Source organism: Rhinatrema bivittatum, chromosome 11 (assembly GCF_901001135.1).
Source record: "Rhinatrema bivittatum chromosome 11, aRhiBiv1.1, whole genome shotgun sequence".
NCBI classification, from domain to species: Eukaryota; Metazoa; Chordata; class Amphibia; order Gymnophiona; family Rhinatrematidae; genus Rhinatrema; species Rhinatrema bivittatum.
In genome coordinates, this window is record NC_042625.1 from 86,295,256 (window position 1) to 86,307,011 (window position 11,756).

The 11,756-nt window shown below is 51.8% G+C and overlaps 1 protein-coding gene across 2 annotated transcripts in view; it reads left to right on the forward strand.

Annotated features, from left to right (window-relative positions):
- Positions 1–5,041, forward strand: part of LOC115073178 (mitochondrial peptide methionine sulfoxide reductase-like) — a 44,963-nt gene extending 39,922 nt beyond the window's left edge. For both annotated transcript variants that reach the window (XM_029571408.1, XM_029571409.1), the window contains one exon: positions 4,735–5,041. In XM_029571408.1, coding sequence (XP_029427268.1) covers positions 4,735–4,893 — 159 coding nt within the window. In that variant the 3' untranslated portion in view covers positions 4,894–5,041. The remainder of the gene's footprint in view (positions 1–4,734) is intronic.
- The last annotated feature ends 6,715 nt before the right edge of the window (positions 5,042–11,756 follow it).

The following is an 11,756-nucleotide window of genomic DNA, read 5'->3' on the forward strand; positions in this document are numbered from 1 at the left end:
AATGGGTGGATTTTGCAGGAATGAACCTCGCTCGTAAACCGGGGTAGGTTGGGTGGCAATCCAAGTTTATTCCTGAGGCTCGCGTGGCGACAGAGACGACTTCCTCCTGGAGTTCAACAGCTGGAGCCGTGCCTGGAAGTGCCTTTTACTCGAGCGCGTGGCACCCGATACAACTGGGATTTACTTCTGTATCTTCACGCGGCATTGTCTTGCTCTCTGATTACATCTCTTTCTTCCCGAGGATCTTCCGTCTCTCTGGGCATAGTCCAGAACAGTCGCTTGGTACTGAGACTTCTGTTAGCGATGCCATTCCTGTGTTTTTCTCTTTTACCCCTATGGGCCTCATTCACTTGAGGCCTTTTTCCCCCCATTCTGTGTCTATGGTGAAAAAAAAGGCCCTCTGTCTGGTTTTCTAATATCAAGCTTTTTATTGGATGGTAGGGGAGTATCCCATGCGGAGCTAACCCTAGGAGGGGTGCAGGGCTCTTCGGTTCCCCAAAGCGTGGGGCCTGATTCCCCCTCCCCCAAAGGAGGCTCCTGATCCCATGTGAGCCCAGCTTTTTCAGTTTCTGCAGTTGTGTTGGGGGGGGGGGGTGGCCCCAGTGTTTTTCTGGCACCGCGATGGGCCGGGGATTGCACAGTATCCAGGGGGGTGAGATGAGCGACCTTATTATTATTCTTTTCTGAGCACTGGCCTTCTAAAATCAGCCTTCGCAGCCAGCCAGGAGATGAGGGAACCATGTGACAGCATCTGCTGCCCCGCTCTCTTTATTTAGGGTTTTTTCCCTCTGTTTGCTCTGAACCACCTTGTGTGTAGTCCCCTATTACTGTCTCTCACCTCTTTTTTTTTTTCTATTTAATCCTTCTTTTTTTTTTTTTAAAGTGTAGCTGCAAACCCCTTGATGATTCTTCCAATTTTTCATCTGTTCTGACCCCTCTGCTATCTCTGCTCTGTTGCAGATTTTCGCATCACCTGCAGACAGGCTCACTTTGCTTCTAGCCTTTCCCCGGTGTCACTTTTAAAGATATTTAAGAGGAATGGTCCTATCACGGATCCCTCTGGAATCCCACTGGTCACTTTCCATGCTCCAGAACGGACTCCACTGATTACCATCCTAGCTGGGAACTTTTGATTTCCGGTCTCCCTGAGATTGGCAAGAATCAGCAGGAGAGAGGAGAGTGTGCAGGAGAGAGGAGAGTGTGCAGGAGAGAGGAGAGTGTGCAAAACGTCTTTCTCTCCCCGCACCCCAGGCCTGTCTCCATTACCCTTCCTGCCTCCAGGACCCCACCAGGCTAACCCTCCCACCTGTTCAGCCCAGCTGCCCCCTTCTCCGACCAGCACTTGCCTCTCCTTTGGGCCGTGCAGGCCGACTGGGCTCTTCCTGCTGCTCCCAGCCTGTTCCGTTCAGCCGCAGGCCAGGTCCACTTTGGAGGCCCTAGCTGGCCGATTTCATTATCTGCACTTGGTGTTTCTTGGCATTTGCTAGGCGAGCTGTCAATTCATGAGCGTTCCCACGGGTCACCACCACTCTCTGCTTTACCAGTTTCTCCCCCAGGTGACAGGTTTGCTCCAAGTCCCAGCCTGGCTAGCTTTTATTTTTAAAGTTGTAAGCATGACTAAAAAGTGAAGGTGTTTGTGGCCATTGATTTCTGGTTGGAGTTTCTGCTTTTGCTTACAGGGCTGAGCCAGTATCGATGGGTAATGGGGACAGTGTCCTGATTACAGAAGAGCCCTACCATGAGCATCAGTCACGCCCTGCACTGGGGGAAAGGGGATGAGAGAGAGATGGAGGGAAAACCTCTGTCAGGGTCTCTCCTCCTTCCCGCGTCCCACAATGTGCACAGCCATCCAGCTCTCTAATGGGCTGCCCCCCATCCCCACCCCCAGTGCTGGAAGGGAGACTCCCTCATTGTAAGAAGGCCTCCCCCCCTTCCATCGATCTAGGGGCTCTGCAGGCTTCAGTGGCAGTTTCCTGAAACCTATTCAGTCAGTGGCACTGGAGCACAAATTTTAAATTTAGCTTTAATCGCACTCATTAAAAGCAGCAGCTCTGCCTGTACCGGTAGAACTAGAAGGTTAGGGGTAGGGGGGAGGTCTGCTGGAGAGGAAGAGGCTTAGGAAGCAGATTACTCGGGCTGTATGAGGGCAGTGCAGTCTCTCTGCTGCGGCTCTGAAGCATGAGTGAAAGGGTGGCCAGGTGCCACCCTGTGGCACTTCTGGGTACTGCACCCACTCGACCCCCACTCTCTTCCTATTGCTAGGCCTGCATGATCCCGTCTCGCTGCTGATAATGGCCGCATGGCGCGTCTCTTCCCCCCGCAGTGGTAGAAATGGCTCCTTTGTTTCTCTGGTGAGCCGGCACTTGAAACGGAAGTGCCCTGTTCTGCGCTGCCACGGGAGCACAAGGAGCGCACTTACAGCACAGGATGGAGCGGATCCTCCGCTGGGGCTTAGCTAAACCGTTCACAGCCCCTGGCTGAGGACCCTTCACTGCAATGACTGGGGCTAAACTGAGTTGGGGGGGGGGGGGGGGAATATAAAATAGTGGAAAAGATTCCCCAGGTAGCTGTGGAGGAAAGCTCCTGGGTCCAGATCCCAGCCCTGGTTCTGACTGGGCTTTAACCCCCCCCCCCCCACACCCAAACAACTTTCCTGCGCAGTATCTCTGCTTTCACTGCAAGGAGAGAAAACCCTGGTCTGAACAAATGCCCACCCCTTCCTCCTTTTCATTAGCCCAGTGCCCCTTCCAGCTCTCTCGTCGGAGGATGAATAATTTGTCTGGAAATGCAGTTTTGTTGTTTCCTAAATGGGAGCGCCTGGCAGTTCCACTCTCTTATTCTAGGACTGGTGCCACCCTTGTGCTATTACTCTCCTTCAAGACACACTAATTCCCATCACGAGTCACGTTCCAGGTTCAGGGAGGTCACGAGAGGAATTAATGCAAGATCCACATTTACCCACCTTTATCTATCTATCTATCTATCTATATATATGTGTGTGTGTGTGTATTCTGTGATTTCCTTCTCTCTTCCGTCCTTGGTAGACCCAGGATCCTTCCTCCTCTCTCCTTCCAGGCCCTGCAGACACCACAATCCATCGAGGGCCCCCATCCACTGAAGCCTGTCGCCTCCCAGGACCACATCCCAGCCAAACACCTTGCCTAGGGCTCTTCTATTTACTCTCAGTTGATAAGCTCTTTGGGGAAGGGAAGCACCTGTGCTTACCCCTCCTGTGCTATCATAATCCCTGCAGCGCTTGCTGGTCTGTGTGACCAGGACAGTGCTGCACTGTGCGGAGGGAGCGCGCCCTGGGATCTCTCCTGAGCACCCGCCGCTTGCCTCGCCATTGACCGAGCACCGCGTCGCCGGAGGCAAGACGCCGATCACCGCGCACGTTCTGTCGGTTTGCGTGCTGGCCCCGGGCTGGGCTGACTTTGTGTGGCGCTGCATTGGAGCTGCTGCCGTGTGGGTGCTACGTGCCGTGTGCTTCCTCTGCAAAGACCGTGTTCTCCGTTTCTAACTCTAGCGTCTCAGCTCAGCCACATTTAATTAAGTTGCAGACGGTAAAAGGTAATTGACTGCATCATTGCCGCCACCTTGTTCTTATTAAATCCAACAGGGGTTTGCAGTGTAGGCGCAGGAGGAGAGAGACCCGGCTTTTTCCTGCAGTGCTGCAGATCTTCCATTCCCCGGGCGCTCATGGATTTAACTCCCAGAACCAAAACAAGAAAGAGAACAACCCTGCTTTCCAGAAACTGTTATTATTATTATTGCAGAATTTACAAGAAACCATTTTTTTTTTCCAGGGGAGGAGGGGGTCTTGCACTTTCCTCCTCCTCCTCCCAATTCACTTAGAGCCTGCTTCTGTCGGGCTAAGGCACCTCCCCAGGGATTTCTCCCTTATTTACCACTCCCCTCCCCTCCCGCCCCAGGCCAGTCCTGCCAGTCACAGTCCTCAACTGGGCCGCAGACCTCGGTTAATGTGGACGCTAAATCTGGCCACTAGGTGCCACCATTGAGCAATGGCTGAGCCTCCCTCCTAGCCCCAGCTGATTCAGAGAGCAGGAGGCAAGCCCGGGATTTGAACCCTACCAAAAACAATTTGTAAAAAAAAAAAAAAAAAAGCAGACTTCAAGGGTTTTTCTGAAACAAATGTACAATTTGTGGGATCATTTTGACTCCCAAGATTGGAGAATGTTTGAATCTGAACAAAATGGTACTTTTCAAACCCCAGAGTCTGTGCAGCCCCATGGATCTGGGCTGTCCGGTTCTTTCATTGTCTATTTGTGGCCCGGAAACAGGATCAGGTTTGCACTGGGTGCCACTGCTAGTTCCATGGGACCTTGGTCCTGTTAAATCTCCACCACTTGAATCTGGCTCCATTTCCATGACTTCCAAACAGGTGCAGGTGCAGTTTGGGTCTCTAGGACATTTGTATTTAGTTTATTTTGAATATACAATCTAACCATAAGTCTATGCCAGGCCTGTAGTGGAATAGAAGGGGCTGCGGCAGGACAGGGGTGAAATGCATTGGCAGAGCTGTAGGGGGAGGATTTCAGTACTGGAAGAGCAGGAGTTGCTTGCAAGGAATGATTTGGGGCTTCTGGTGAATTGGTCTTGCGACAGAAGCCTGCACGCAGCCTCAGTTAGCAGCAGGTGCTAGAGAAAAGCGGCATGGAAGGAGAGCTACCCTCGTGCACTGACGTGCAAACCTTTTTATTTTAACCTGGGCAGGAGCTGACCAAGAAAAAGCTGGGTGAGATCTCCACCGAGATCCGGGAGGCACCGGAGTTTTACTATGCGGAGGATTACCACCAGCAGTACCTGCATAAGATCCCTGACGGATACTGCGGCCTAAAGGGGACTGGTGTCAGCTGCCCTATGGGGCTGTGAGCGCCGTGACCAGCATCCGCACAAGAGGCTTTTCACCCCATCTTCAGTGCTGTCAGGGGCAAGCCAAATGTGTCAGCCATCGCCTTTTGCCTGCAAATGTTTTTAATTAAATTAAACATCTGTGCGGTGTGGCCAGTTCTGGAAGGTAGGTCGTTTGTGTGCGTGTCACTTATTTCACCCTCTCTGCTGTGAACCTGGGTCCCTGGGAGGTTTCACCCTCCTCCTCCTCCTCCCTCCCTCCCAGGGGCTGTGCCTAGGACTATTTCCAATTATTTCACTGATGGGGGGGGGGGGGGGACACACACACTGGAGCTTGTGGAGAGATTTTGACAGCCTGAAGCTCAGGGCCGGTGCTGGGTTTCTTGTTGCCCTGTGCGAACAATTACTGTGCTGCCCCCCCCCCCCCCCCCCCAGCCCTGGTTCATTCATTCTCTGTCCCAGGCCACCAAAAAAAGCCCAGCTCCCTTCACTGATACAAACTTTAAAAACTGACTCACCCCCCCCCCCCCCCACCGGACCAATGGCTGGTGGAAGGGTATTAGGGATGTCCCAGGCGAACCTTATACCTTACCCAATACACCCCCATCCCGCCAAATTCCACACACACAGAGTTATGCATTTACATTTTACATGAAAACTATCCCTTCCATTATATTTACATGCACTGCTGTGATGCCAGCCAGAAATCCCTGCAAAACAGACCCCTGGCATTAGGTGTCTTGGGTGTGTGCATGACCCTCTGAAAGCCCTAAAACTCTAATACACTTCCTATTAGGAGAAGGCCTCACCTCAGTCCCACATGCAGAACATAAACAGACCCTCACCAAGTACAGAATAGAGCAACCGTAAAGTAGAAATATAAACGCGCAGACAAAAACTGAACTGGAAATCACAAGAAGCCAAACTCTCTATGCAGTGCAACAATGGAAAAACAGAGCCATCACCATTCCTCAAACATCAAACAATAAAATAAACACATAATCATAATACTAAAAACATACTAATAGTATTTCATAAAAAGCAAATGATTAAAAGATCAAATAACTAAAAACTCATATACGTTTTTTTAAAAGTCCCAAGCACCAATAAAATATTTCAGAACAGCAGACAGAGGAAATAACACCTGAAAAATAAAACTAAAAAGGATTTTAAAATTCATGCTCTCCGTACCTGGGAACTTTTGATTTCTGGTTACCGTGGAGTAGTGGGAGTGGGATGCACAAACTTTCTCCTCTCTTTCTTATATACACGCACACAAGCTCATACACACACATGCTCCCTCTCGGACAAACCCACAGGCGTCTTCAGCTCTTCTTTGGTTGGGATCTACCAGCAGCTTTAGGCCCTCATCTTCATTTCAGCTGCTGGCAGGTTGGAATCTGTCTGCACCTCCCATTTTCTCTTTCTTTCTCTCTCTCGCACACCCCCACCACAGGCAGGCTCCCATTCACACACACACAGACCAGGTAGGCTCCCATTCATACACACACACCCCCCAGGTAGGCTCCCATTCATACACACACACACCCCAGGCAGACTCCCATTCACACACCCACCCCAGGCAGACTTCCATTCACACACACACACACACACAGACCAGGCAGTCAGGGTCCACGGGTCATTCCTCCTCCTCTGCTGCTGCCAGCCTGTTCCTTCTTTGCAGAGAAAAGCCGCTCTGCAGCTCCGCTTCTGGTGCTGACCCCATGGTAATTCCATACTTGCGGGGTTGGCACTTCCTATATTCTCTTCTCGCAAGAATTCAGGAGGTTCCAGCACCGCGAGTGTTCAATATCGCGGGGCCAGCACCAGAGGAGGAGCTGCCAGACGGGCTTCCTCTGCTGTGGCCTCCTGCTTCTGTTGGCGGTGGGATCAGGCCCACCGGTGGCATCCCGGACCTCTTTCTTCAGCCGCCAGTGGGATCAGGTTCTCCGGCGGCACCACGGACCTCTCCCTGCTCCCAACGCCACCCCACCGGGGGTATCGCCCTAGGCGATTGCACGGCTTGCACAGGCGGTGGGGCAGGGCCTGCCGAAGCTGCCGGGATAGGGAAATGTTAGTCTTGCAGGCAGGAAGGGTGGACAAGAAAAGCAACCACCCTGGATGCCCAGCCAGGGGTGGGAAATGACATTACCCTTTGTGGAAGAGCTGTGCCACCAGGACCATTCTGGGTTTAGAGGCCAGGCCCAGCCTGGGCTGGGGATGCCATAAGGGGGTGGGTGGGTGGGTGGGAAGTCCCAGTCATTGCTCAATGGTGACTCCTAGTGAGTAGATTTGGCAACCATAATCGCAGGGCTCCATAAGGAGCCTTGGTGCATGGCACATGGTGCCGGGTCAAGGACTGTCTTTGCAATGGCTGGGAAAGCATTTTAATTAGGCAAAAAGGCCCTGGGTACTTGGGGCCTGATCTCATCCCTGGATCTGAAACAGCTGGAAGCTGAGTGGAGGAGGGGCCTAGTGGTTACAGCAGCAAACTGAGAACCATGGAAGATGAGGGTTATGCTCCTTTTCACCTTGGAAAAGTCACTTCACCCTCCATTGCCTCAGGTACAAACAGATTGTAAGCCCACAGGGACAGGGACCTACCATCTGTACAATTCCCTTTAAACTGAGATCTAGAAAGGCAAATAGTTAAATTTAAAAGCCAGAAAAACTATCAGTGTCCTTGGGCCACCACTGGACAGTGTCTGACAGATGTCAGCTCCTGTAGCAAGCTGAGACACTTCCTGCAGTCCAGTTACTGAGTGCATTTCTATGGTGCTACCTCAAGTACACGGCGCTGTACAGATACAAAGGCAACAGGTCTTGGTCCCAGGGACTTACAAGCTGGTCACGAAAAATAGTGGAAACTAGGGCTCTGACCTGAGGTCTGATACCGGCTCTCGGGCTGGACATGCGCCTGCAGTGGCACTCCCAGCCTGCAGTGGCACTCCCAGCCTGAGGGGAGTGACAGACACGGGCGGCTCCTACGGTGGCCAACGAGCAGAGCTGCCTGCTTTCCGGTGGCAGTGCATAAAGACCGACACCTGGGACTGTCCAATAAGTCACATTTTTAAAATTGAAAACCATTCGTGTGTTTGTTTTTAAACTATATACAAATAGACCATTTGCCAGGGCTTAATTTGTAGACAAATAGGAAGTGGATGGGGGAGGATCCTGTGAAGAGCTGGGGCGCAGCCAGGAACTCTCTCCAAAACGTGCCCTGCGCCTGCCCCTGCCTCCACCAGAGGTTAAACTCCAACCATCCTTTGCCATCAGACGTGATTTACACCCGACAAATGGTGAGGGCACGGGTCGAGGGCCTTCCACCACAGATTAAGCCCCGGATGAGACACAAAATGGCGTTGAATTAGCACCCGTTTGAGACTTGCGAGCATGGAGCCAGGGGGTTGAAGCTTTGACAGCTCACAAGTCTCAAACGGGTGCAGACTCGACCCCTTTTACTGGCTGCAGTCACGTGAAGAGGGCAGGACTCCCCCGCCGCGGTGGGACTGCGTTCCGGGCCGTTCCGGCCCTGCAGTTTACCAAGTACGAAACGTCAAGCCTGCTCCTTGCAGAGGGTTTATCCTACCAAAAGGGCCCTCCATTCTGTCGCCTTCAATTCCTTCCTCCCTTCACCTTAAAAGCTGAAAGCGTATGAAAATATTGGCGCCCAGACCATTCTCCTTGCGAATTATTCGTCCCCCAAAATCTTAAAATTTCATTGCAAATCTCGCAGAAACAGAGACTTGACGCTTTTGCACTCTTTATGCCAATTTGCCACTATTTTGGGGAGCAGGAGAGTAGGCAGTACTCTTACAAATGCGTGAAAAATCTGGCATTATAATAAAACCTGTTTGTGAAATATTTCACCACGGAGCAGAGAATTCTCGCAACATTTTATTTGCGAGAGGAGTCGAGGATTGGATCAGCGCTCCCTACACCATAAATTAGAAATTAACCGAGTAAGCCACTTCTGCAAAGGGCCGGCAGGTGGCGCCAGGACCCCACCACGCTGCCCCTGAAAGCCGCCGTCAGGGATCCTCAGGTGCCTTTGTCGGAAGGGTAAGCTGCTGCCATCCCCTCTAGAAACATTCGTATGTCATAGGGAATCAGTCCCTCCAGCTGCCTGTGATTCCACCGATATGCGGAAAATCGCAACCCGCCTGCTAGCCCCCAGCGCTTAGAAATAGTCTCAGGAGTCTCTGTCGTGGGGGGTCAGCCCCCGACTTTTTATAATTATTTCTGGCTTTGTTTCTGCCTGCCCCTATTCTTTGGTTATGCTTCTCCTCTCCCCTCCACCCTGAAAAATATTTTGCAGGCACTCGTGGTTTCTATCGGCCCATTGCCACTCATGGTACCGACCCCGAGATGCTGACCCCGTGTCACCCCTAGCCTACCATCTGAGCGGGAGCCATCCCCCCTCAGTTTACCCAACTTTAATTGAGGTAGAACGGGAACAACTGGCGACCAGCTGCCTGACCACATATCCCAGAGGTGGCTGCTTGCATGGGGCCTGCATACACTGGACGAAAGGAGCCACACCATCATCCCATAATGGTCATCATTCCCATAAGCGCTGGCAACAATAGCAGAAAACATGCCAGCTCCATGTCGAGAGCATGCAATCGCCCTACCCTCCCAGGTCAGCACACACACACAGAGTGATGGGATCTATTCCCAGCCTGCTAACGTAGGCAAGAGACACCGACATCCCCTCCCCCTCCACCCCTTATCTTCACCCAGCTGTCCCAGGCTAGGAGAGCAAGGGCTATCCGAGCCTCCTGTTATGTCTGCTCTCCAGCTGCGTGAGCCCCGACTTCTGAGGGTGGAAGAAGGTCTCCCGGAAACTTCCTCCCTGTCAGAACAGGTGGGATTCCTGGACCCCTGCCCAGTCAGCCCTGAGCATCCTGCCATCCCCAGGAGGAGGAACTTCTGGGGCTCATTAATCAAGTCACAGCAGCTGAAGCCGTGTCGGAGGCCTTCCAGAGCAGGCGAGGCGGCAGATGGGCTTCCCAGCCATGGCCCGCAGGACGGGTAGCATCTCGCTTCAGGAAGTGCTTGGCAAGGATTGGGGATTGTGCACCCTTTCGCTGGTAAAGATGTTGCCTCTCTCTTTTTTTTTTTTTTTAATGCAAGCACAGTTTATAGGTGATGAGGCGTTTCAGAGAAGGGCAACAAAAAAAAAAAAAAAAAATGTGTTGGACCAAAGGAGAGGGGAACTAATATTTCTGAGAGTTAAGGTGAAGCCTTCCAAAAAATAAAATACAGGCTCAAAGGATCATTTGGAATATATTTCAGAGTTTGGAGTGAAAAATAATTTCCAGGGGGATGATCACTTGGATTCCTGTGCTTTTTAAGTATCGGTGCAGAAATGTTTCGCACATCTGCATTCGGAGCTTGACCAGCTGCCTCCTTTGCTCTGGGTGTCCGTCACAGCCCCTCGTGTCGGGTGATGCGTGGAAACCCGAGCGTGCAATACAAGATGGGCGCATTGAGCAAACGGGAGAGACGGCGCAAATGATCTCACAGTAGCAAAACGGTGGGACGAGGAATGAGCAAACCAGGAAGAAAGGAGGTGGTGGTAATAGCTGTACGGATCGCGGGTGAGGTCTCAGCTGGAGAAGTGTCCACCTCTGGAGGCCACACCTCCCAATGAGAACAGACTGGTCCAGGTCCAAAATGGGGTAGGGTCTGCACCAAAAGTCTCCGGAGATGAGACTGAAGGACCTAGAAGAAAGATAGTGAGGGTATGAAAGACATTCACTTTTCTGAAAATTGCCAGTAACGCATGAGAAGCAACTGTTTTTCATGGACGTCCCAGACACGTCACCCATCTGCAGCACAACGAGCCTGAGAGCTGTGCATGCTCCTCTATGCCTGCTGTTAGTGAAAAAAAAATTAGGACAAGCTTCGGGTGTTCCTGACCGCCTGCATTTAGTTGGAGGTTGTGAGTTCCTCGGGCCCCTCATCTGCATTCTCTCGCCCTCTGCCTCCCCATACTCCTGCTGTGCCGTCAGGCTGCCTGCCTTTCTCCATACCCACGTGTAGTCCCCTAAACTCCTGCCATGTTCTCCTCGCTGCCTTCCTCTGTACCCTGGTGCATTGGTGCCAACTCTGTGGCCGCTTGAACACCCCCAAGGCTGAGCAAGCTCCTTCCCCGTGTTCAGGATGGGGTGATTTCTGTTCACTTTCATTTTGAAAAGTTGGCTCCCTTGCCCACACGTGGTCCTTAAACTTCTGCCATGTTCTGTCGCTCCCTCTCTGTGCCCACGTGTGGTCTCTGTGCTCTTGTGATTTCTCACTGCCTGCGTCTCTGTCCATACCCCCGTGATCCCTGTAGTCTGGCGGTACTCCGTGTCCCATTCTGCTCTCCTTGTACCTCCCTCTGGCCCTGAATTTCAGCAAACCTTATTTTTAGAGAGAGACATACTTAGTGTGCACAGAACAGGGGTCCTGCACACAAATTGTTTTCTGCACCAAAATCCTAAGTACAGGATGCTGGCACCATGAACTCCGGGTTCAGCACCAGAAACTTTGCTTCACCTCTGACCCAGACTTACATTTCCACCATTAAGAAAACCTGAGTTAAGCCTAGGGCCTCTCTGCATTGGAGAGCAATAGTTAATTGCCTTGATTAGCATAGGATTTGCATGGATGCACCCTAAGTTGTGTGCACTTGTACTCATATTGTGTGCAGAGTTTTTTGCCTGCTAAAGTCCTTGTTGAATCAGGAGTCGAGCTGTACGCACAATGGGGCCAATGCAGTAAAGTGCGCACAGGGTAACGAGTGTGCTTAACCTCCAATGCCGTAAGGGGATCAGCGCGTCCAAATTCGTGTGTAACTAATAGTGCTCATCACGTATATATGTAAATGCTATGTAGAT